The 26,313-nt window shown below is 43.7% G+C and overlaps 1 protein-coding gene across 8 annotated transcripts in view; it reads left to right on the top strand.

Annotated features, from left to right (window-relative positions):
* Nucleotides 1–26,313, top strand: part of EYA3 (EYA transcriptional coactivator and phosphatase 3) — a 373,281-nt gene that overhangs the window by 150,167 nt on the left and 196,801 nt on the right. For 7 of the 8 annotated variants that reach the window (XM_073664988.1, XM_073664982.1, XM_073664980.1 and 4 more), the window contains 3 exons: nucleotides 6,169–6,311; nucleotides 11,679–11,810; nucleotides 22,439–22,524. In XM_073664988.1, the coding sequence (XP_073521089.1) occupies nucleotides 6,169–6,311; nucleotides 11,679–11,810; nucleotides 22,439–22,524 (361 nt within the window). Of the gene's footprint in view, nucleotides 1–6,015; nucleotides 6,057–6,168; nucleotides 6,312–11,678; nucleotides 11,811–22,438; nucleotides 22,525–26,313 lie in introns of those variants that run through there. The other variant, XM_073664986.1, reaches the window with a different exon arrangement.

Below are 26,313 nucleotides of genomic sequence, written 5' to 3'. Positions count from 1 at the left end.
ACTGGCATGGATTTATACAGTGTGACCGTAAAAATAAAAAAAATAAAGCTATACTCACCCCCGATTCCCCGGCGTGTGCTGCAGCGCTTGTCCTGGCTTCTTCCGGGTTGCCGGCATCTCGCGAGACAGCCTGCGGTCACATGACCGCGACTTCATCTCAGGTCCTGGAAGGAGAAGCGCTGCCGGCAAGAAGAGAGAAGCCGCCGGACAGGTGAATATAAACTTTATTTTTTATTTTCTTTTTTTTACAGGTACAATGGTACCCAGGTCTGGATGAGAGTCTCCTCTCCTCCAGAACTGGATACCATCCGCACATTGAGATGCATAAAATACGCTTGTACAAATGTACAGACGCGGATATTATGCGTCTCAATGCAAGTCAATGGCGGCGCTTTCGCAAAATTAATGAACATGCTGCGGATTTATTTGCGCTGCAGAAACGCTGCGGAAAAATCCGCAGCATGTGCATTGACATTGCAGAATGCCATTGGGGACCATGGGGTGCGGATTACCATGCGTTTTTGATGCGTTTCCGCTGCGGAAATTCCGCAGCATAAACGCATGAAAAACGCATCGTGTGCACGCTGCTGTTATATTAGCCTCCTGTGTTGCATCCAGGACTTTCTTTTTATCTCCTCTCTGTCTCTCTTGCCCGTTGTCTGCTTCTCCCCCTTCCTGCCGTGCTCCTCTCTGTTCTCCGGCAGCATCTCTCCTAGGGGGGCGGGGAGTCTTCTCCACAGGCACCATGGCACTCTCCTGATGGAGCGATTCATCTCCACGGTTCCCGGGGCCATCTCCAGTCCCCGCACTCTGCAGCAAGTACCTGTCCATGCCGGTCACTTCCCCCTCTGCTCCTGTGGGTATTCTGGACCTCGGGCAGGCTCGGCGGCTCTGGATTAGTCGCTTTAATGGCCGGGTTTGCGGGAGCTGATTTCCTACACCACTGCAGCAGCCAGGGCAGGAACAGGAAGTCCAAAAGTTCATTTTAATCAATAAATCTTGTAATAATAATAGTTTCCACAATTGGATGTGTTTAAATAAAATGTCCCTGTGCTGAGATAATCTTATAAATGTGCCTCTGCTGTGTACTGTGTAATGGCTGTATCTGACCGTGTATGGAATACTGTCTGATCATACCCCATCTGCTGGGCAGGAAGGGGCCTGTTTTTAAACAAATGTTTTATTTCAAAGAAAGAATAATTTGTGATCCCCTGCTGAAATGTATGTAAACTTTCTATTGCTTCCTCCCCTGCCCCAGAGATGTGGTATGAGCAGACCATGTTGCTGCGTGGTCAGATACAGCCATTACACAGTACAAAGCAGGGGCACATTTATAAGATTATCTCAGTACAGGAACATTTTATTTAAATGCATTCATTTGTGCAAGTTCTTATTTTTCCAAGCGCTATTGATTAAAGTGAACTTTTGTTTGTGGGAAAACCCCTTTAAGACATGGTTAAATAAACATTAAGGGGGATTAACATTTGACCAGGTCATTTGATGAATACATAAATGCAAAGCTTGGTAACCATTTAATGCATGTCTATATTCTATTTTATGGCACTCATTAACAGCCTTTCTCTACAGCACATTTTTTCATGCACCAATGTAAGTGGAGAGGTGGTTAGAATTCCCATTCATTTGTATGGCTTTTCTGGTAAACACAATGGATTACTGTGTAATTTGCAAAATAACTGTAAAGCAAAGTGAAACAAAATGTAAAGTATTTCTTTCACCTTCATTCTTTCTCCTTCCCCCATGACTGCACCACGGAGAGAGGAGATCTGCCCTTCAAGGACAGGAAACCTACAGATAAAAAGGGCAGTACCTCTCTCCCGCATCAGTTGTTTACCTGTCCTTGACGGGGGACCCACAATGGCGTACCTGTAAAGAAAGGCATACCTGAGGGGTGCCAGAAGAGTAGATTGTCGTGGGATGCCAGGCCCGGCCAGACTGGCACAGGCAGCGAGAGTTCCTCGGCTGGTGCGGTAGCCTGGAGCGCCACTGCTGAGGTCAGCGGGTCTCCAGGGTGGCGGGGAGATGCAGCAGTCCAGAATGGGGTCACCCACCACGGACGGCGGTTGGCACTCCACGGAGGCAGCATCTGCTGCTTGCCTGCTGCCTCTCCCATGATTTCCATGGCCTGCTCTGGGCCGGCGCTGGTGACTGTGGCGCTCCGGCAACTTCCGGGTTCCATTGCGCATGCACTTGCGTGCCAGTCGCCTCCCTATGACGCGAGCCACGGTGCATTACAGGTGTGGCAGGGGTCTCTATCAGGGACTCGGCGCCCTATAAGCTTCGAGGAACATATAATTAAATGAAGTGACAATTGCCAAGCCCTCCAAAATGCTTTCCCTTCCGTTCGAGGATATGGGAGTACTAAAAGATCCCATGGACAAAAAAGCGGATACCTTCGTAAAAGGTTCCTGGGAGGCTGCTGGGGGAGGGTTGAAACTCGCGGTAGCAGCCACGTGTACTGCCAGATCTGATGGTCTGGCTAGACCAACTAGAAACACAGCTAAAAGAAAAAATGTCCAGGGATAGCATACTAGACTCTATCCTCGTAATGAAAGAGGCAGCTGCCTACCTTGTTGACGCATACGCTGACTCAGTTAGGCTAGCGGCCAAGGCAGAAGACTTCTCCAATGTAGCCTGGCGAGATCTCTGGCTTAAATGCTGGTCAGGAGATCTCCAAACACAATACAAGTTGTGCTCTATTCCCTGTGAGGGCGAATTCTTGTTTGAGCCTATTCTCGATGATGTTCTCGACAAAGCCGGGGATAATAAGAAAGACGCTTCCCTGTCCTCTTCAATACCTCTTACAGAAAGTCCTTTCGGAGTAAGAAGTTTATCTGCAGGAAACCCCCAGGGATCAGGATAAGTGGGAGGATAGGAAGAGGAAGACTAAAGGGTTCATGTTCAACAGACCCCCCCCCCCCCCCCCCCCCCCCAGTGACAACAGGAAGCCTTCCCAATAAAGGTTTTCCCCAGGTAGGGGGAAGGCTATCGTTCTTTCTCCCGACCTGGGAAAGGATATCCAACAGATCTTGGATCCTAGACCTAATAAAATCAGGTCTAAAATTTCAATTTCACTCAATTTCCCAACCAAATTTCATTATAATACCCAAGAGGTCCTCAAATGTGGAACAGCTAGCGTTAGAACAAGAAATTCTAGGCCTGACAGGGAAAGCAGTCCTTCAAGAAGTCCCTGCCCAGGAAAAAGGTGAAGGATTCTACTCCCCTCTGTTCCTGAGGAGAAAACTGTACGGGACTTATAGGACAATTATAAACCTGAAAAATTGAACAAGTTTCTGAAGGCTCAATCCTTCAAAATGGAAACAATAAAGACGTCAGTAAAAAAGTTGTTTCCAGACTGTTTAATGACTGTTCTGGATCTTAAGGACGCCTATTATCACATCCCCATCCACAAAAATTATCGGAAATTCCTAAGGGTAGCAGTTCCAATTGAGGGGGGGAGTAGTAAAGCACTATCAGAACACGGCTCTCTCGTTCGGTTTAGCCATAGCTACACGGGCGTTCACCAAGATAGTGGCAGAGGTAATGACACACTTGAGGGAACAAGATAGCCTGATTGTCCCGCACCTGGACGATTTTCTGATATCCAAAACCGAGCCGAACCAGGTGCAGGAATATCTGGCCATTATGATAGATTCAAAGAATCAGGAGTGTCGTCTCCCGGCAGAGAAAATTCAGAAAATCATAGCTCCGATATCTCGAGTAAGAGACCACCCTTCTATGACTTTGCGGAAAGCCATGTTCCTCCTAGGTTCCATGACTGCCTGTATTCCGGCCATCCAATGGGCTCCGATGCATATCAGGGATTTGCAGTAGGAAATCTTGGGAGCCGAAAAAATCTCTAAAAGGGCACTTAGAAGGTCAGCTAACCCTGTCGTCAAGAACCACACTTTCCCTAGAATGGTGGACGAGAATAGGCAATATAACCCGGAGTGTTCCGTGGGTGGTCTCAACGTCTCAGGTCCTGACCACAGACGCAAGCCCCAGGGGTTGGGGGGCTCAATTGAATGACCAGTTAGCTCGGGGGGTTTGGACAGACAACCTAAGATCAGTATCCTCCAACATGAAGGAGCTACTAGTAGTGAAATTCGCCCTTTTAGAATTCTTAGACACTCTACAAGGTCACTACGTAAGAGTGTCCTCAGACAATCGGACAGTAGTAGCATACTTGAATCATCAGGGGGGAACCCATTCCTGTTCTCTAATGCAAGTAACAAAATCCATCTTCCTGTTAGCCGAGAGCAATCTGGGGTTTCTATCTGCTCTCTACGTAAGAGGGACAGAAAATCTCAGAGCAGACTTCGAGTCAGACCCAGCTAAGACAGGGCGAGTGGGAACTGAATCATTCAGTATTCAATCATATCACAGAAATATGGGGATGTCCTACCATATAGATCTATTCGCCAACAGTCAGAACAGGAAGGTAGAAGCGTTCTGCTCAATAGACCCCAAAGGGAACCCAGTAGCATTAGACGCCTTCCTGATTCCATGAAACCACACTCTGGCCTATACTCTTCCTCCGATTGCCCTGATTCCGGCAGTCCTGAGGAAGATCAGGGAAGACAGGGCAAAAGTAATCTTGATACCCCCTTCTGGCCGAAGAGGATGTGGTATTCTTGGCTGAGGATGATGTCCATCTCCAACCTCTGGGTACTCCTGGAACTTCCGGATCTTCTTTTCCAGGGACCGGTCCTTCATCCTCCAGTAACCAACTTGCATATGACAGCCTGGAACTTAATCTCCACGTTACTAAAAAGTAGAAAACCCGTAACCACCAAACTTTACGGGAAAACTTGGAAGAAGCTCCTTTCTTCTGGTTCTAGGTTAGAAAGTGGGGTTCCACTAACAGCCATTTTAGAGTTTTTACAAAGGGGGTTTGAACAGGGTCTAGCCACAAGCGCCTTAAAAGTTCAAGTCTCAGCACTAAGGGCTCTATACAATTGCGACCTGGCCAGTAATCGATGGATATCCACATTCATCAAGGCATCAGCTAGATCTAGGTCCATCACCTCTCGGAATACTCCTCCTTGGGACTTAAACTTAGTCCTTTCAGCTCTAACCAAACCTCCCTTCGAACCTTTGGCAGATATATCTCTAAAATTCCTATCCCTTAAGTCATCACTCCTAGTAGCTCTCACGTCAGCACATAGTCAGCGACATACAGGCTTTATCTGCAGGCCCTCACTTCACACTAATCTTGCAGAATACCTACCTAAAGTGGGGTCAGGTTTTCATAGATCTCAGGAGGTCACCGTCCCTTCTTTTTGCCCTAATCCCAAGAACAAGGGAGAAAAGGACCTACACACATTAGATGTCAGAAGGAAGTTGCCTAATCCAGTACTTAGAGGCTACACGAGGGCTCTCTTTGTGTGCTTCCAGGGACCTTGGAAGGGACAAAAAGCTTCCAAAGGCACATTGGCAAGATGGATAAGAGACGCCATCTCCGTGGCATACTTGTCAAGTGGGGAAGCCGCCCTGGACAATCTTAAAGCTCACTCAGCAAGGGCGGTAGCAGCCTCCTTGGCGGAAAGAGCCGGTGCCTCGACAGAACAGATATGTAGAGCTGCAACTTGATCTTCCCCCTCTACATTCTTCAAACACTATCGGCTGGACCTAGCCTCTTCCTCAGACCTTATTTTCGGTAGAAGGGTTCTGGAAGCGGTGGTCCCTCTTTAATGATATTTCTCTGCAATTCTCTCCATGGTGCCGTCATGGGGGAAGGAGAAAGACGTAGTTACTTACCGGTAACGGGATTTCTCAGAGCCCATGATGGCACCCGTACATTCCTTCCCTTCACGTGTGGGTGTGCACACTTAATTCGTTATTTATACGTGGTCACATGGTGTTCCTGATGAGCTCCACAATAATGTTGAATATTGTGTTATTAACCCGGAAGTGCTCTGTAAACAACTGATGCGGGAGACAGGTACCGCCCTTTTTATCTGTAGGTTTCCTGTCTTTGAAGGGCGGATTCCCTCTCTCCGTGGTGCCGTCATGGGCTCTGAGAAATACCGTTACCAGTAAGTAACTACGTCTTTTAATTACATTCATAAAGCGTGCAGTACATATTCTTAATGTTGCATAAGTAAGCAACTGTATGCTGTGTTAACATTTTTTTTTGTGTTCCTCTAGGCCTTATACACACATACTTTCTGTACCTGTAGCAGAATCAATGTCCACTTTTAGTGGACAGACTTCATATACGTCATTGCAGCAATCTCAGCCATACACAGCCTACTCTCAAGCATCTCAAACTTACGGCCTACCTCCCTTTGGTAAGTCTCCAAATACTTTTAAGTTATACTTAAACTGCATGATGATTGTGAATAAGTGTTCCTAGGAAAGCCCATTCCTCAATAATCGTGCAATCTAAACAGGGTACCAATCACTTGACTTCCCTCGTAAAAGCCCACAGTGGCGAAACGCGTGTCGGGAAACGTGTGTGGGGCACTAACATTTTGGCGGTAAGCACTTTTTATCTGATGACCTGTTTTGGTTCTTTTCTTCTATTATATTTGGTATACCTTTCCAACTCTGGGTACTTGCTCCTGGTTCATAAGAGCTCTATATATACAGTACAGACCAAAAGTTTGGACACACCTCATTTAAAGATTTTTCTTGACTATGAAAATTGTACATTCAAACTGAAGGCATCAAAACTATGAATTAACACATGTGGAATTATATACTTAACAAAAAAGTGTGAAACAACTGAAAATATGTCTTATATTCTAGGTTCTTCAAAGTAGCCACCTTTTGCTTTGACTGCTTTGCACACTCTTGGCATTCTCTTGATGAGCTTCAAGAGGTAGTCACCGGAAATGGTCTTCCAACAATTTTGAAGGAGTTCCCAGAGATGCTTAGCACTCTGCGGTCCAGCTCACCCCAAACCATCTCGATTGGGTTCAGGTCTGGTGACTGTGGAGGCCAGGTCATCTGGCGTGGAGGCCAGGTCATCTGGCGTAGCACCCCATCACTCTCCTTCTTGGTCAAATAGCCCTTACACAGCCTGGAGGTGTGTTTGGGATCATTGTCCTGTTGAAAAATAAATGATGGTCCAACTAAACGCAAACCGGATGGAACAGCATGCCGCTGCAAGATGCTGTGGTAGCCATGCTGGTTCAGTATGTCTTCAATTTTGAATAAATCCCCAACAGTGTCACCAGCAAAGCAGCCCACACCATCACACCTCCTCCTCCATGCTTCACAGTGGGAACCAGGCATGTAGAGTCCATCCGTTCACCTTTTCTGCGTCGCACAAAGACACGGTGGTTGGAACCAAAGATCTCAAATTTGGACTCATCAGACCAAAGCACAGATTTCCACTGGTCTAATGTCCATTCCTTGTGTTCTTTAGCCCAAACAAGTCTCTTCTGCTTGTTGCCTGTCCTTAGCAGTGGTTTCCTAGCAGCTATTTTACCATGAAGGCCTGCTGCACAAAGTCTTCTCTTAACAGATGTTGTAGAGATGTGTCTGCTGCTAGAACTCTGTGTGGCATTGACCTGGTCTCTAATCTGAGCTGCTGTTAACCTGCGATTTCTGAGGCTGGTGACTCGGATAAACTTATCCTCAGAAGCAGAGGTGACTCTTGGTCTTCCTTTCCTGGGGCGGTCCTCATGTGAGCCAGTTTCTTTGTAGCGCTTGATGGTTTTTGCAACTGCATTTGGGGACACTTTCAAAGTTTGCCCAATTTTTCGCACTGACTGACCTTCATTTCTTAAAGTAATGATGGCCACTCGTTTTTCTTTACTTGACTGCTTTTTTCTTGCAATAATACAAATTCTAATAGTCTATTCAGTAGGACTATCAGCTGTGTATCCACCAGACTTCTGCACAACACAACTGATGGTCCCAACCCCATTTATAAGGCAAGAAATCCCACTTATTAAACCTGACAGGGCACACCTGTGAAGTGAAAACCATTTCCGGTGACTACCTCTTGAAGCTCATCAAGAGAATGCCAAGAGTGTGCAAAGCAGTCATCAAAGCCAAAGGTGGCTACTTTGAAGAACCTAGAATATAAGACATATTTTCAGTTGTTTCACACTTTTTTGTTAAGTATATAATTCCACATGTGTTAATTCATAGTTTTGATGCCTTCAGTGTGAATGTACAATTTTCATAGTCATGAAAATACAGAAAAATCTTTAAATGAGAAGGTGTGTCCAAACTTTTGGTCTGTACTGTATATTATGCACTTTTGTGCATGGCCACCTTATATTATCTACTTACTATTGATTTGGGTTTATCTCGTGCACTGTCACTTTACTAATCTCTAAAAGACGATAGTCTGTAGATAGGTGTTTTTTTATGAGACATTTAGTAGCCAGCACCTCTTACCAATATTGCTTGTCTATTTCCACTAGGTTTGTCTTTTACCTGCCTAATGATCACTCTACTATCTCTATGGGTAGTTTTTACTATAAATCTGATATCTTACTCTATAATTACTATTGACTACCCTTTATGAAACTATGATATATTTGTTCCCCATTTTAGTCATACCACCTGTTGGATTTTGTGTTTTCTGTATCTGTTTGTTGACTTCACACAATAAAGTTGTTGATTTTGCTATCATTCGTTGTTGTGCAATCCAAATATAGGTTATGTTTTTGTGGCTGCACAGCCATTTAATTTTGATTTATATTTGCTGCTAATCACTTGACTAACCAGCCGAAAAAAATATAATTTTCCTTTGCCCAAAAGATAGCTGGGTTTAGCTGTGTCACGTTACAAACCCTTCTTTCAGTGCTTCTCCTTTCATAATGCTGTCACCTCTGCTATGCTGCCTGTACCACACACTGCATGTCCGGAGATGTGTTCATAATCACTCTTACAGTGGGTACTGAAAGTATTCAGACCCCTTTTAAATTTTTCACTCTGTTTCATTGCAGCCATTTGGTAAATTCTAAAAAGTTCATTTTTTTCTCATTAAAGTACACTATGGACCCCATCTTGACTGAAAAAAAACAGAAATGTAGAAATTTTTGTACATTTATTAAAAAAGAACTGAAATATCACATGGTCATAAGTATTCAGACCCTTTGCTCAGACATTCATATTTAAGTCATATGCTGTCTATTTCCTTGTGATCCTCCTTGAGCTGGTTCTACTCCTTTATTGGAGTCCAGTTGTGTTTAATTTAACCAATAGGAGCTCACATTCCATGTCAGGCCAAATGGGAATCATGAGCTCAAAGGAACTGCCCAAGGAGCTCATAGACAGAATTGTGGAAAGGCACAGCTCTGGCCAAGGTTACAAAATAATTTCTGCATTACTCAAGGTTCCTAAGAGCACAGTGGCCTCCATAATCCTTAAATGGAAGAAGTTTGGGACCACCAGAAGTCTTCCTAGACCTGGTCGTCCAGCCAACCTGAGCAATCGTGGTAGAAGAGTTTTGGTTAGAGGGGTAAAGAAGAACCCCAAGATCACTGTGGCTGAGCTCCAGAGATGCAGTAGGGAGATGGGAGAAAATTCCATAAAATCAAATATCACTGCAGCCCTCCACCAGTCGGGCCTTTATGGCAGAGTGGCCCGACGGAAGCCTCTCATCAGTGCAAAACCAGGCACTGCTCATCACCTGCCCAATTCAATCCCAACAGTGAAACCTGGTGGTTGCAGCTTCATACTATATATATATATATATATATATATATATATATATATATATATATATATATATATATATATATATATATATATATATATATATATATATATATATATATATATATATATATATATATATATAGTTACATGGGGGTATTTTTCCGCTGCAGGGACAGGACGACTGGTTGCAATTGAAGGAAACATGAATGCGGCCAAGTACAGAGATATCCTGGATGAAAACCTCTTCCAGAGTGCTCTAGACCTCAGACTTGGCCGAAGGTTCACCTTCTAACAAGACAATGACCTTAAGCACACAGCTAAAATAACAAAGGAGTGGCTTCAGAACAACTCTGTGACCATTCTTGTCTGGCCCAGCCAGAGCCGTGACCTAAACCCAATAGAGCATCTCTGCAGAGACCTGAAAATGGCTGTCCACCAACGTTCACCATCCAACCTGACGGAACTGGAGAGGATCTGCAAGGAAGAATGGCAGAGGATCCCCAAATCCAGGTGTGAAAAACTTGTTGCATCATTCCCAAGAAGACTCATGGATGTACTAGCTCAAGAGTGCTTCTACTCCATACTGAGGAAAGGGTCTGAATACTTATGACCCTGTGCTATTTCAGTCTTTCTTTAATAAATTTGCAAAAAATTCTACATTTCTGTTTTTTTTCAGTCAAGATGGGGTGCAGTGTGTACTTTAATGAGAAAAAAATGAACTTTTTAGAATTTACCAAATGGCTGCAACGAAACAAAGAGTAAAAATTTTAAGTGGTTCTGAATACTTTCCGTACCCACTGTATATCCGTTGTTCTGAGGGCAATTTGTACTTGCTCTGCTTTGAGATCAGAGCAGACCGTCACTATATTTCACACAGGAGTAAGCCAGAACAGGCTGCTCCTGTGTTTTCTGTGTGAGATATATTGACAGTCCTGATCTCACTGCACAGCGATTACAAGTTGCTTGAGCACAGCAGACAAGGGTGTGATTACCGCCAAATCTAACACAGAGAAACTTGATCTAAGCTATGGTGCGGACCTCTTCTTTCCTTTTGCATGTTGTTGGTCCACATCATGCAGGGAAAAAAGTACACGCCCCAAGTGAAAACGGTCTGATAGCACCCACTTGGACTTAACAAAAGTGAATTCATTTGGTGACAAATACTTTGCTGATATCTCTGCAGCAAAGAGGCAAAATTAAAAAACAAAAAAAAAAGTTTTATTCCACTCTTTAACCACTATTGCGTTGTGCCCTGTTCAACATAAAAAGTTTGGTTATTAGTCCTCTTTAACACACAAATCATTTTTTTGGGGGAGTTGTTATTGTGGTTCAGACCTCCCAAAAAAGTAATATCAGTAGAAAATGATCTGGTCGGCTTTACTTTCTAGTTTAAACTACCACCATGTTGTGCAGCTCTTTTAAAGGGATACTGTCAGCTGATACACGGTGCCCAAACCATGGGCAGCACGCATCAGCGCCTGGCTATTGTATCCCAGTCATGCATTTTTGTCTCTGAAATGCTGTGGTACAGGCAGCTTTTCTGAGACCTGCATACGTGGCTGGGATACAACAGCCAGCAGCTGATGCGTGCTGCCCATGGTTTGGGCACCGTGTATCAGCTGACAGGTTTGGTTTAAAAGCTTCTTTTTTTGTTTAGGCTCCTTGATCATATAGTGCAGTAAATTAAGTTTTAATCATGCATGTGCTGTAGTCTGGAGCGCTGCTAAGCAGGCAGGGTAAAATGAGAAAGGTGCTACACCATGACTATTTCCACATTATTCTCTGGATTGTTTGGATTGAGGGCCTACTTCTTGGACTCCAGTTATAAACTAATAGTATATCCTAGCTATATGCCATCATTTGAGGAATCCCCTTTGGAGATTAGTGTTGAACCAAAACTGTGAATACTTATTTCTGATATTTATTGACTTGTTGATTTTAAAAATAATAAATAAAGGCAATTGGAATATATGTTTTAGTTTGCACAATTTTATCACATTGGTAATCTATTTGTTTCTTATTTTATATTTTAGGTGCTTTATGGCCAGGTATTAAATCTGAAAGTGGTTTAGTCCAGGCACCAAATCCTACTAGCACCTTGACCTGTTCTTCAGGAGTCACTAGTAGCCAGTCCAGCCCTGTACTATATTCCTATCCTACCCAAGGTAAAATTTTTAGCCCTACCATGTGTGATATTTTTCTTTGGGGGGTGGGTGTGTGTTTGTGTTGTGGGAGAGAGGAGTGGTGTAAATAAAGTATAATGTTGCAATACTCAACAGCATATATAATTTTTAACTTCAAATGTTTGTTATATATCACTTCTGAGGTTGGGAAGTAAATATCATAGCTGTGCACGCAAGGAACTTGAACCCCTTCACGACCACGCATGCCAGAAGTTTGTGTATGGAGCGGGCTCATGCAGCGAGCCCACTCCTTACCCACCAAGTGATGGCTGTGTATTACAAAAGTGGGGAAAAAAAAGTTTTAAAAAGTATGAAAAAGGTAAAAAAAAACCTAAAAGTACAAATTATCCCCTTTTTTCCCCATTTGAAAATAAAGCTATTAAAAAAATGTAGACCTGTGGTGGCGCTGCGATCTTCTGTCAAAATACTGTATAAAAATAATTAACCTGATTGGTTAACACCATAAAAGGAAAAAATTCTAGCAGCCACTGACTGGCTGCAGCACTCATGTGGCATAGGAAATTTCACGCGAGCGCCGGCATTAAAATGATACTAGGTCAGGAGTGTTATTTATTTTTTCCCCTCCGTTTCATTTTACACTGGTGAATACAGTATTTTAAATCTGACATGATTTAACCATCCAAACTTTGTATTTGTACATATAGCTATTTCAAAGACTAGTCCAGCCATATCTACCTAATCAGTTCTATTCCTGAGAAATTAGCGTTGAAATGTTTTATGCAAATGAGGCTGAAGGGCTTTCAATGCATGGAAGCTTTTCTCAAACATCTACCCCCGCCCCCTTCCCCCCGGTTTATTCCCCTCCCGATGCTATCTTTTCTTGCTTGACTGACAGCTCCTTCGCTCTGTGTGTGACCTCCAAGCAAAGAGGTCAGTCAAGGAGGAGTCAGTTGACTGGGAAGAACAGAAGCTTGAGAAGAGTTTCCATGCTCCTCAAGCACTTCAGCCTTATTTTTCACTTTAATTTAAAGTCTGAAAATGGCAGCGGAAACCAATTTTTTTCCCCTCACCTGTGACAGCACATGTGTGAAATCCTCCCCTATCCCTGGACAGGAAGCCGAGAGCACAAAATAAAAAGGCAACTCCCACTTCCTCCGTCAATGTGTATTTTTGTCCTTTGGATGTAGGAACCTTGAGCACAGACCTGTAGCAGCCATGACTCATAAAACACCGTAGTGTGTTCTGTTGCAACCTCTAGTAAGGGTGGCGTTTATCCTTGAATTTCTTGTTTCGGTGCTGTGGCTTAGTTGGTTAAAGAGCCTGTCTTGTCAACAGATCCTCTTTTAGATTCTAGTGTCTGGCGCCGGCTGCCTCATGTCCGGTGTTGGGCCTACCACCTCATGTCTTGTGTATTGGGCCTGCCGCCTCATATCTGGCAATCATGTCTTGTGTGTTGGGCTGGCCACCTCGAGTATGGTCTCATATTGTGTCATGCTACCTCATGTCTGGTGTTTGGCTTGCCACTCAAGTCTGGCCTTATGTCTCATGTATGGCATGCCACCTCATATCTCGTGTTTGGCCGCCTGGAGGGTTTCCAGCCACTTCATAGTGTAGAATAGCCTGCCACCTCAGATCTAGAGATCTAGTGTTTTCTTTGGGTGTGACAGCGAGACTTGATGAGGCCTTCAGTAGAGTATGACTTTCAGTGGAATGTACAACTTTGGAGCAGTTATACCCAATAAGTATTTTGGGATTGTAGCCCTAAAACCTGTATACTGAACTAAGTGGTGAGTTGGTCAATGTGCTTTTGGAGTGATAAAACAGCAACTGTGCAACAAACCTATAAAGGAATTGATGGATGAGTTAAAATGTCCCCTTACCTGTCAAACCACTGTGGAAAAGGAGGAACATATTCACTTGTCAAGACGAGTGCCTTAGCACTGAGATAAGACCGTTCTGATTATTACTCAAGAGCAGGACGACACGTGATGGTTGAGGGGATGGGGTTTTAATACCGTGGTTTCAGACCGTCTGAGCTTTGACCAATACCATATGAGATCTTTATCTTTCTGATTGAGTCTCTTCCTCTTGGGGAAAAAAAATAGTGGCGTCTCAGAGGGGATGATTATCACTTGTTTTTTTTTTTGTTTTTTTTTAGTTTCTAAGCTCGAAAACTAATCTAAGGGGCCTTACTTCAATGGAAATTGTAAACAATATTGGGTTTAATGTTGTTGTGACTTGCAGAAGTAGTGCTGTTGCTCCAGAAGCATCCAGCAACTAGAGGGGTTAACACAGTCACAGGAGACAGGGAGTGTTTAGCAGAGCCCCAGGGGGATTGTGGGGAAGATTTTTACTGTCTGGCTGGAGCCAAAGAGTAAAGCCCCCGTCACACTAAGCGAGATCGCTAGCAAGATCGCTGCTGAGTCACAAGTTTTGTGACGCAACAGCGACCTCAGTAGCGATCTCGCTACGTTTGATACTTAGCAGCGACCAGGCCCCTGCTGTGAGATCGCTGGTCATGTCGGAATGGTCTGGACATTTCTTTGATCGTTGAGGCCCCGCTGGGTAGCATGTATCGGTGTGTTTGACACCTTACCAACGATCTTGTTGACGACTCAGACACAGAAACTCATAGGCGTGCATCGTTATACAGATCGTTACGGGTCGCTGCATCGCTGCTGCGTCGTTTGGAAGATCTGACTGTTTGACATCTCGCCAGCGACCACATAGCGACGCAGCAACGATCCGTGACAGGTTGTATCGTTGTCGGGATCGCTGTAGCGTCGCTTAGTGTGACGGGGCCTTAAGGTGGTGTGTGACCTTTATCTCACAGTAGGCAAGGGAACAGAATTCAGGTCAGGAGGGAAGCTAAACACAGGTCAGATAGACTTCCTGAGCTAACAGTGTGGCTTATTATCGGGCAGAAAGATAAGGACTGGAAGGAATCTTGTCATAGGGATCATCTCCCTCATCAAATCCTCCCCCCCCCTCCATCTCCATGCAGGATAAAGAATGCTCTGTACTACTGAGTCCTTGTGAAGGAAAAGCCTATGGTTGTGAATGCTTAGAAGTGTGCTGCTAAGAGATCTAATCTGTGCTGAATTATGCTACTGAAGAGACTGACATTACTGTACCTGCTTTATTAAACTGTACTGTAATGAAAATGTTTGCTGTAGTATCCCTGAATTGCACTGGCCATGCTACAGATTAAATTCCACTGTTGAAAAAGACTCTTGTCCGATGTGTCTGGTCAGCACCTGAATCGATCGTGTGCCTGAGAGAAGCTGCAGCCTGTGGTCGCCTTGAGTAACGGTTCCTCCCGGATTCCAACGAATTCATGAAACCCGTCTCGCCCTATCTGAACCTAGCAGCGTGCGTGTAACATTGGTGGCTCGTACGGGGAGTCCTGAACGGGAATTAGCGTGTAGAGGGTGAAGAGGAAAAGTGTTTGGAAAAACACAGCAGCATAGCACCTCAACTCAACTCTGCTACACCAGTTAAAGAGGACCAGCCCTAAAGAAAACTCACTAGCAGCAATTGATGTGGAAATACAAATGGACAGAATTAGTGAGCGGTTTCTTCAGTTAACCTGTGAAGAATTGAGAACAGTAGCAGAACATATAAAGATGTCAGAAGAACAGATTTCTAAAGCACACAACCGCAGGCAACTGTTAGCTTCCATTAATGCAAAAATGGATGAGCTGGGGGAGAAAGAAGCTGAAGACTTCATGGGACATTCCTCCGGGAGCTAACACAGTTTCTAACTATATTGAAGTTGGAGGATGGAGGGGCAGCACCAATTACCAAAAGCGGGAATCTTCATAATTGTTCCACCGACTCATTAACCTCTCACAGAAAAATAATGAATCACCCCAAAGTTTCTTGCTCAGGGCAATTTAACTGAAGGATAGACTGTTTGCATCCAGAGATGTAGAAGCAGAGGAGAAGTTTGATGCTGGACTAGTTCAGAAGAAGTTCTCGATCATTGGGAGCGGGGTTAATCAGCCAAGACATCAAGTTGCAACTGAAACAGTACATAGAAGATCCTGGCATTCTGGATGAAGTCCTAATTGAAAAAATGAATGAGGCAGCTAGTTTGAGTCCGAGAGCGAACAAAAGTTAAAGAAAGACTCTGCTCCTAAAATCACCAAAATGAGTCAGCTGAAGTTGGAGACCCATGGTGGCTAGTCCTGATTGGCACCCAATACCAAAGATTCAAGATATGCTGGATAGCCTTTCAGAAAGTACCTGGTTCTCTGTCCTCAATCAGGGTAAAGCATACCATCAAGGGTTTGTTTTAGAACTCAGTAGACCTTTGACAGCATTCATCACACCGTGGGGATTATAAGAGTGGATCCGCATACCGTTTGGGCTCAGCTCAGCTCCAGCAGAATTCCAGAGGAGCATGGAGACATGTTTAGAAGGATTGAGGGACGATATCTGCCAGCCGTGCTTGGATGACAATGTGGTACACAGCAAAACCTTCCGGGAGCATGTTGAACACGTGAGGACCGTATTATAGCGGTATCAACAACACGGAGTTAAGTTGACCCCAAAGAAGTGTGAACTGTTAAAAAGGCAAGTCCGATTTCTAGGGAAAATTGTCCGGATAAGGATATACCATGGACCCAGCAGAAATCGCTCCGGTGCTGGCCTTAGAAGACAAGCTGCCCTCTACCCTCGGGGAGTTAAGGCAGATCTTAGGTTTCCTCTCCTACTATCGTACTTACATTTGGAACTTCTCCAGGATTGCTGCCCCACTTAACCTCCTCTTGGTGATGGGGGACAGAGACAACAACACCCACAAAGAAAAAGAACGCGGGTAGGTCCGGGCTTAAAAGAAACAACGCCTTTTTGTCCCAACAGCCCATTCTCTGGATAACAGACCACCAGGAGAATTGGAAGAACTAGTAGACTACCTGGTAAAACCACTTATCTTGGGATATCCTGATTTCAACTTCCCGTTTGTTGTTCATTGTGACGCTTCTCAAGTTGGACTGGGAACTGCCCTGTATCAGCATCAAGATGGAAAATTGAGAGTCATCGGTTACGGATTCTAGAACGTTGACAGACGCCGAGAAGAATTACCATCTACATTCCGGAAAATAGAAGTTCCTGGCATTGAAATGGGCTATCTGTGAACGATTTAGAGATTATCTCTACTACAGCAATGAGTTTTAGGTCAAAGGAATGTTGTCAGTGTATACCGATGTCCTTACTACAGCCAAACTGAATGCAATGGGTCAGAGATGGGTCGCTGAACTAGCTGACTTAAATTTCTGCATCAAGTACATGCCAGGAAAATGCAATGTGGATGCTTACGAATTGTCGAGAATGCCACTAGAGCCTGAGGAGTTCATGCAAGAATGCTTGGAGGAAGTCAGTCTGGAAGCAAGTGAGAGCACTGCCCAAGCAGTACAAGCTTATCAAGAGGAAGACACACCATTGTGGTGTCCTTTGACGGTGGAAACTACCATAAAAGCGAGAGAAAAAGATCGCCCCATGTCCATTCAACAACTACCAAAAGAAAAAATCCGTAGAGCGCAACGGGAAGATCAGATAATTGGTAGAATACTACTTTATGTGGACCAAAATTGGTTTCCAAGTAAACAGGAGAGAGACAATGAGTCACCAGCAGTATCTGTTATAGTTAAAGAATGGACGAAGTTCTACCTCAGTGAAAACGGTATCCTGTATCGTAAAGGAGGACAAAACCGGCATCCTAGAGTATTCCGTAGGTTGGTCTTCAAAGAACTCCATGAAAACATGGGACACTTGGGAGTGGAAAGGACAACAAACTTGATCCGTGAATGTTTCTTCTGGCCGTACATGCAGAGAGATATTGAGAGGTACGAGACCAGGGAGTGTGGATGTCTGAAAGATAAACGACCCAACACATCAACCCGGGCTCCTATGGGCAACATCCAAACTACGTATTTGAGCTGGTCTCAATAGACTTTCTACATCTCGAGACGTGCAAGGGTGGTTATGAATACATCTTGGTGGTGATGGACCATTTCAATCAATTTGCTCAAGCATATGCCACCACCAATAAAGCGGGTCGAACAGTGGCAGAGAAGATCTTCAATGATTTTGCTTTGATGTTTGGGTTTCCTTTGAGGTTACACCACGATCAAGGAAGAGAATTTGAGAACCAGCTATTTGCCAAGCTAGGAAGGTTCTGTAGAAATCAGAGATACCACACAACGCCCTATCACCCAGAGGGTATTGGTCAAGTGGAACATTTTAACCGGACATTATTGTCGATGTTGCGCACTTTAACTGCTGATGAGAAGAAAGACTGGAAGAGTTCTCTGTCAAAAGTTGTACATGCCTATAACTGTACAAAGAGCGATGCAACAAGTTACTCACCCTTCTTTCTATTGTATGGACGATCGCCAAGACTGCCAATCGACATCATGTTCGATACTCCGGTGTCAGAGATTTACAGAACGTATCCAGAGTACGTTGGGAAAAGGGAGGAACAGATGGCAAAGGCATACAACATAGCATCCAAAGTGGTTACACAAGGGCAGAATAAGAGTAAGGGGTACTATGGTCGAAAATGTTATGGAGCAGAATTGGCATCGGGAAGTCAAGAACGTACGTGAGAAAGGCGGGCCAGGAAAACTTCTTTCATACTGGGAAGACATGGTGTATGTGGTCGTAATGAGGAAAGCCCATGACAGCCCAGTGTATGAAATCCGATTAGAAACGTGAGACAAGAAAACCAGTTTAATCCATCGGAATTTACTACTACCCTGTGATTATCTCCCACCACAACAAGACTTCCCAGAAGTAGACAGACATCGTCCGAGATCGACTAAAGGACCACCACAGACTGAAGCTCCGGAGGTGGATAGTGACCTTGAAAGCTCAGATGAAGAAGAACACACTGTTGTATTTCTCAGACCGGCAAGGAGAGTGATGTACTATCCTCTGGAGAGTGAACCAAGTCCCGAGGTTCCAGAGTTTGTACCAAGGAATACAAATGAAGCCCAATTCAGATCTGATGATCGAACACCAGTTTCTGAAGAGACCGATCGACAGTTGGGAGGAGCGGAATTACCAGACCATGCGGAAACAGTGATTCAGGAGAAGTATAGGAACTTGCAAGAGCATCTGAGGAAGCACGGGAAACTGGAGCTGCAGAAGAAACTCCTGTGACCAAAGAACCCGTGGTATCTGAAGAACAACCCACCATGAGAAAGTCAACTCGAGAAGTGAGGAGGCCCGTGATGCTGACGTATGAGACACTTGGTGAACCGAGTCAAGTGCCAGGACTGTCGACTGGAAACGGGTATCTCTGCCTACGGACCAGGTAAGCCCACTGGAGTGTTATTCACCACCGAGAGGCAGTATTGAAGATGTTGCATGGTAGATAGGCTTGTTTTCATGCTTTGATTTTCCTTAAAAGACTTTGTAGAAACAAAGAATTGTTAAGGCCTAGTGAGAGAGAGAGCTGGTTGAAGACATACGAAAAGCTCCAGCTGAAGACATGCTGATTGTTTTAATTGTGTTTATTTCTTACAGGTGTATTACAAGAAAAAGGTGGTAAGAATAGGTTATCATCAATGTTTATGAATTTTATACCAATTTGACAATGCCAATTAGTATATAAAGTTTTTCAACTTTCACCACTGTCTCAGAATTGGTCATATTAACCAATTAAGACGAATGTCGAGGACGACATTCAAAAAGGAGGCAAGTGTGTGACAGGGAGAAGTAGTGCTGTTGCTCCAGAAGCATCCAGCAATTAGAGGGGTTAACACAGTCACAGGAGACAGGGTGTGTTTAGCATAGGCCCTGGGGGATTGTGGGGAAGATGTTTACTGTCTGGGTGGAGCCAAAGAGAAAGGTGGTATGTGATCTGTATCTCACAGAAGGCAAGGGAACAGAATTCAGGTCAGGAGGGAAGCTAAACACAGGTCAGATAGACTTCCTGAGCTAACAATGTGGAGTACTATCGGACTAGAAGGAATCGTGTCATAGGGATCATCTCCCTCATCAAATCCCCCCCCCCCCCCTCCATCTCCATGCAGGATAAAGAATGCTCTGTACTACTGAGTCCTTGTGAAGGAAAAGCCTGTGGTTGTGAATGCATAGAAGTGTGCTGCTAAGAGATCTAATCTGTGCTGAATTATGCTACTGAAGAGACTGACATTACTGTACCTGCTTTATTAAACTGTACTGTAATGAAGATTGTTGCTGTAATATCCCTGAATTGCACTGGCCATGCTACAGATTAAATTCCACAGTTGAAAAAGACTCTTGTCCGATGTGTCTGGTCAGCACCTGAATCTATCGTGTGCCTGAGAGAAGCTGCAGCCTATGGTCGCCTTGAGTAACTGTTCCTCCAGGATTCCAACAAATTCATGAAACCCGTCTCGCCCTATCTGAACCTAGTGGCGTGCGTGTAACATTACGTAATATTTTAAGCAGGTGCAGTTGCTTGGCCTATTGGCCATTAGGAACCCTAGTCAAGGCCTTGTTAGGGTTACCCTGTTCTTTGAATCACTTGACTTCCATTAGCCTCACTTGTTTTCCATTAACATCTTAAGTCTTAGTACCAGTTCCTATATACTTCAGTTGTTGGTTAGGTGATTTAATAATTGCAGAATATCTAATTAAATATGAGGGATAACCAACCATACATAGAAGTAAAAGCTATATATAGCCGGCGTTCCAAGGAGATTTACAATGACCGGCTCAGGGGGTTCTTCTGCAGACAACCTACCGGCGCCCTGCAAGCACGTGTCAGGGGCACCTGGACTTCTGACACGCTTCTGGCCGGCGCGTGTTAAATGCAGCTGCCAGTGATTGACAGCGGCTTTTAACTTAACAGCTGCTGTGAGATCTCGGATCCACCCACAGATGTTAGAGCTACTTGATGGCTAGTTAAATCAGCCATCATGTTGATGGAAAGATGCAGGCTCAGCGCCAGGGCCCGCATGTTTTTCCAAAAATGGCAAAATCCAGCTTCTTAAAATAGCAAAAATTTTATTACAAAAATCCATAAAAAATTTGCATAGTATTTGCATCCAGAGCTATGCATTTCGAACGTATGCAGCGTTTAGTCAGAGCCAGCTCTAAGAACACTGCATGTGTTCGAAAAACGTTGCTTTGGATTCAAATACTATGCAATTTTTAATTGATTTTTTGTAATAAAATTTTTGCAATTTTAAGAAGCTGGCTCTTGCTTTTTTCGTATTACATGTGGTCCGCTGGATTCCGTGCTTCCACACACCAAGAGTCTGGGTGAGCTGGTCAACTTTTTTCTCAGTGTATTGCATGTTTTTGTTGGAATTTGCCAATTTAAAAAGTTATGGCTCTTAGAAGAGGATCAAAAGTCTAGGTCATTGAAAGGGTTAATCTGTTAATACAAAATGTAATACAACTACTGTACTAGTAATGTACACAGATTGTTGGTGTACCAGAAAAGATTCTTTTAAACAATGAATATAGTATTTGCGTGGATCATTCAGGATACTCTCAAAGCGTGTTGACAACAGAGCAAAGCTTTAATTAGCTATAAACAGGTACAGATATGATTGGCTTTGTGGAATCAGGAATATACATATCTTAAGGCTGTGTGCCCACGTAGCTTTTTTCAAGCATTTATGCTGCGGAATTTCCGCAGCATAAACGCTTGTTAAGCGCTAGGTAATCCACCCCCCATGGTCCCCAAGGGGATTCTGCATGTTCTATGCACATGCTGCGGATTTTTCGGCAGTGTTTATGCTGCGTACAAAAATCCGCAGCATGTTCATTAATTTTGCGGAAGCGCAGCGGAATGGCCGCCATTGACTTGCATTGAGACGCATAGAATCTGCATCTGTTCATTTGTGCAGATCTCTATGTGCGGATGGTACCCAGTTCTGGAGGAGAGGAGACTCTCATCCAGACCTGGGTACCATTGTACCTGTAAAAAAAGAATAAAATAACAAATAAAGTTTATACTCGCCTTTCCGAAGGCTCTCTCTGCTTGCCGGCAGCGCTGAAGGACCTTCGGTGACGTCACAGTCATGTGACCGCAGGCCCTTCACCGCTCTGTCTCGCGATATGCCGGCAGCCAGGAACCAGACAGGAACGAGCGCTGCAGCCACGCCGGGACATCGGGGGTGAGTATAGCTTTATTTGAAGCATTGTTTTACGGTCACACTGTATATATCCATGCCGGTTGCATGGATTTATATAGTGTGAAGTTGTCAAGCACTTTCCAAGTGATGCTAAAATCGCTTGGAAAGCGCTTGTCAATCTGCATGTGGATCCGCATGTATTCCGCATGTATTCCGCATGTATTCTGCAGGAAAATCACATGCACAATCTGCATGTACAATCTGCATGCGTTTTTTCTGCCAGGGAGATGCAGAATGCTGCAGAAATTTTCTGCTTCATTTCTGCATCGTGGGCACATAGCCTAAGTGTCTCTGTGCAGCATCAGCAGGCTTCTTCTCCTCTCATGCACAGACACAGGAAACTGGATATAGTCACATGGTCTTTTCTGTGTGTGAGCCTCTGGGAGTTTTTTATTTTACACAAACCTAGCAATAGAACACTTACATACACAGGAATGGAGTTGTTGCATTAAACCTATTCCAACAATTATACAGATATAACTTTTTACAAATGTATTTTTCTGTTTTCAGCTACCACTACAAATGCAAATGTTATTTCCAGCACATCTCCTGTAGCAAATCTTACAGTTCCAGCAGTTGCCAGCATCTCAAACCAGGTAACTTTTCATTGTACAAAGCTGATTTACTAATTTATTTCTTAGCTTTCTTACTTTAACCCCATAACGTATCTAACATGGGGTCTACATTTAATGCTACATATTCTTTAGGCTTAGTATTTACAGTTATTCCCTCGTATTTAAATTTATCTACAATTTGTTATAGAGATTGTTCCACTACTGGCATCAGGGCAGATGTCACTCCGGGTAGGTAACATTTTCTTGTACTGTTCCTGCACTAAAAAGAAGAGATGGTAAGTGCAGTTATATGATCCTTTTAACCCTTGTAATTCCATGTGACAGGATCTGCTTTTTCACTTCTCTCCCCTCAGGGCTGGGTCATTACCTGATACACTAAGTGTCCACGCCCCCTCACCTGTTCTGCACACAAGGAGCAATTATCATGGGGCTGAAGCTGCTTTTCACTGCACTGCTCACCCCTCATTATATTACAGGGACATCACAGCAATGTGCAGCTTCCCGCCATTATCATCCAGTCTAATAGCTGCCTCTCTGCAGAGCACAGGGGAGTGGCCATGCACCCTCTCCTCAGGCTGGCTGTTCCTTACGGGGAGGGGGGGAGCAGCACTTAGTGTATGATGTAATAACCAGCCCTGAGGGGCAGTGAAAGAGCAGATCCTGTCACATAGAATTACAACGGTTAAAAAGATCATATAACTGCACTCACCATCTCATCTTTTCAGTGTATGAGTGCAGGAACAGTGCAAACATTTTTTTTTTTTTATCTCCCCTGAGTACCCGTTTAAATGATAAACCTAACCGCCTTATAATTGAGATTCCATGTTGGATTTGCCTAGCTCTTATTAACTATGTACCTAGTGTACATGATTTTTCTGATAGCAAACAAGTTATACTTAATTTGAACATCTGGCAGGGAACCATAACTGGAGATTAGACAAGTCCACCTCCACCCCCAGCCTAGCGTGCTTTTCCTAGCACTACTGCAGATGATTGACAGACATTTCCCTATGCACATGCGAAGGCGATACCTGGCAGTCGCTTACAGCCATGCTGGATAGACCCTGCTGGTGGCAGAGCCGGACAGGTCTGGTCTCCGGCAATAGTCATCGGCTGGATCTTCAAAGTTTATCTTCTCTGAAAGGCTGCAGTGTTTCAGAAAATAAAATGCCATGCTGCAATCATGCAGTCAGGCTGCGATTTTATGCTGCCCGTGGTTTAAGAAGCTTCAGTTGCCTGATCGGTTCCCTTTAACAAGTGACGGAATATAAACAAAACAGCTGTTCTGCTTTTTTGTGTTTTAAATGTTTAGCTTTGCTGCTCAGATCTATTGAATGCATTCTGTAGTTGAGTATACTATGTAGTATAGGTATATTATGTTATCTTTATTCTGTGGGTCAATGTAATTACCAAATTTATATAGCCTTTTTCTCTGGTTTGCCGCTTTTGTGAAAAAAAAACTTGACTTTAATTTTTTTAAGATGGAGATATATATATATATATATATATATATATATATATATATATATATATATATATATATATATATATATATATATATATATATATATATATATATATAAAAAAAATTGGTCAAGTTTTTTTTTCACAAAAAATGTGTGTATGTATATATATATATGTATAATATACAGTACAGAGCAAAAGTTTGGACACCTTCTCATTTAAAGATGTTTCTGTATTTTCATGACTTTGAAAACTGTACATTCACACTGAAGGCATCAAAACTATGAATTACCACATGTGGAATTATATACTTAACAAAAAAGTTTGAAACAACTGAAAATATGTCTTATATTCTAGGTTCTTCAAAGTAGTCACCTTTTGCTTTGATGACTGCTTTGCACACTCTTGGCATTCTCTTGATGAGCTTCAAGAGGTAGTCACCGGAAATGGTTTTCACTTCACAGGTGTGCCCTGTCAGGTTTAATAAGTGGGATTTCTTGCCTTATAAATAGGGTTGGGACCATCAGTTGTGTTGTGCAGAAGTCAGGTGGATACACAGCTGATAGTCCTACTGAATAGACTGTTAGCTGCTTTTTTCTTGCCATAATACAAATTCTAAGTAAAGAAAAACGAGTGGCCATCATTACTTTAAGAAATGAAGGTCAGTCAGTGTGAAAAATTGGGCAAACTTTGAAAGTGTCCCCAAGTGCAGCTGCAAAAACAATCAAGCGCTACAAAGAAAGTGGCTCACATGAGGACCGCCCCAGGAAAGGAAGACCAAGAGTCACCTCTGCTTCTGAGGATAAGTTTATCCGAGTCACCAGCCTTAGAAATCGCAGGTTAACAGCAGCTCAGATTAAAGACCAGGTTAATGCCACACAGAGTTCTAGCAGCAGACACATCTCTTCAACAACTGTTAAGAGGAGACTTTGTGCAGCAGGTCTTCATGGTAAAATAGCTGCTAGGAAACCACTGCTAAGAACAGGTGAAAAGCAGAAGAGACTTGTTTGGGCTAAAGAACACAAGGAATGGACATTAGACCAGTGGAAATCTGTGCTTTGGTCTGATGAGTCCAAATTTGAGATCTTTGGTTCAAACCACCGTGTCTTTGTGCGACGCAGAAAAGGTGAACGGATGAACTATTTATTTTTCAACAGGACAATGACCCCAAACACACCTCCAGGCTGTGTAAGGGCTATTTGACCTAGAAGGAGAGTGATGGGCTGCTACGCCAGATGACCTGGCCTCCACAGTCACCAGACCTGAACCCAATCGAGATGGTTTGGCGTGAGCTGGACCGCAGAGTGAAGGCAAAAGGGCCAACAAGTGCTAAGCATCTCTGGGAACGCCTTCAAGATTGTTGAAACACCATTTCCGGTGACTACCTCTTGAAGCTCATCAAGAGAATGCCAAGAGTGTGCAAAGCAGTTGAAGAACCTAGAATATAAGACATATTTTCAATTGTTTCACACTTTTTTGTTAAGTATATAATTCCACATGTGTTAATTCATAGTTTTGATGCCTTCAGTGTGAATGTACAATTTTCCTAGTCATGAAAATACAGAAAAATCTTTAAATGAGAAGGTGTCCAAACTTTTGGTCTGTACTGTATATATACATACACTGCTCAAAAAAAATAAAGGGAACACTTAAACAACAGAATATAGCTCCAAGTAAATCAAACTTCTGTGAAATCAAACTTTCCACTTAGGAAGCAACACTGATTGACAATCAATTTCACATGCTGTTGTGCAAATGGAATAGACAATAGATGGAAATTATTGGCAATTATCAAGACACCCTCAATAAAGGAGTGGTTCTGCAGGTGGGGACCACAGACCACATCTCAGTACCGATGCTTTCTGGCTGATGTTTTGGTCACTTTTGAATGTTGGTTGTGCTTTCACACTCGTGGTAGCATGAGACAGACTCTACAACCCACAGAAGTTGCTCAGATAGTGCAGCTCATCCAAGATGGCACATAAATGCGAGCTATGGCAAGAAGGTTTGCTGTGTCTGTCAGCGTAGTGTCCAGAGGCTGGAGGCACTACCAGGAGACAGACCAGTACACCATGAGACGTGGAGGAGGCCATAGGAGGGCAACAACCCAGCAGCAGGACCTCTACCTCCGCCTTTGTGCAATGAGGAACAGGAGGATCACTGCCAGAGCCCTGCAAAATGACCTCCAGCAGGCCACAAATGTGTATGTGTCTGCACAAACTGTTAGAAACCGACTCTATGAGGGCCCGATGTCCACGGAAATGGGTTGTGCTCACAGCCCAACACCGTGCATGACGCTTGGCATTTGCCACAGAACACCAGGATTGGCAAAGTCGCCACTGACTC

Source organism: Phyllobates terribilis, unplaced genomic scaffold, assembly GCF_046119375.1.
Source record: "Phyllobates terribilis strain yellow unplaced genomic scaffold, ASM4611937v1 Scaffold_181__1_contigs__length_3860067, whole genome shotgun sequence".
NCBI classification, from domain to species: domain Eukaryota; kingdom Metazoa; phylum Chordata; class Amphibia; order Anura; family Dendrobatidae; genus Phyllobates; species Phyllobates terribilis.
Note: the sequence above shows the minus strand (reverse complement) of the source record. Positions and strands in the feature narration are given on the sequence as shown.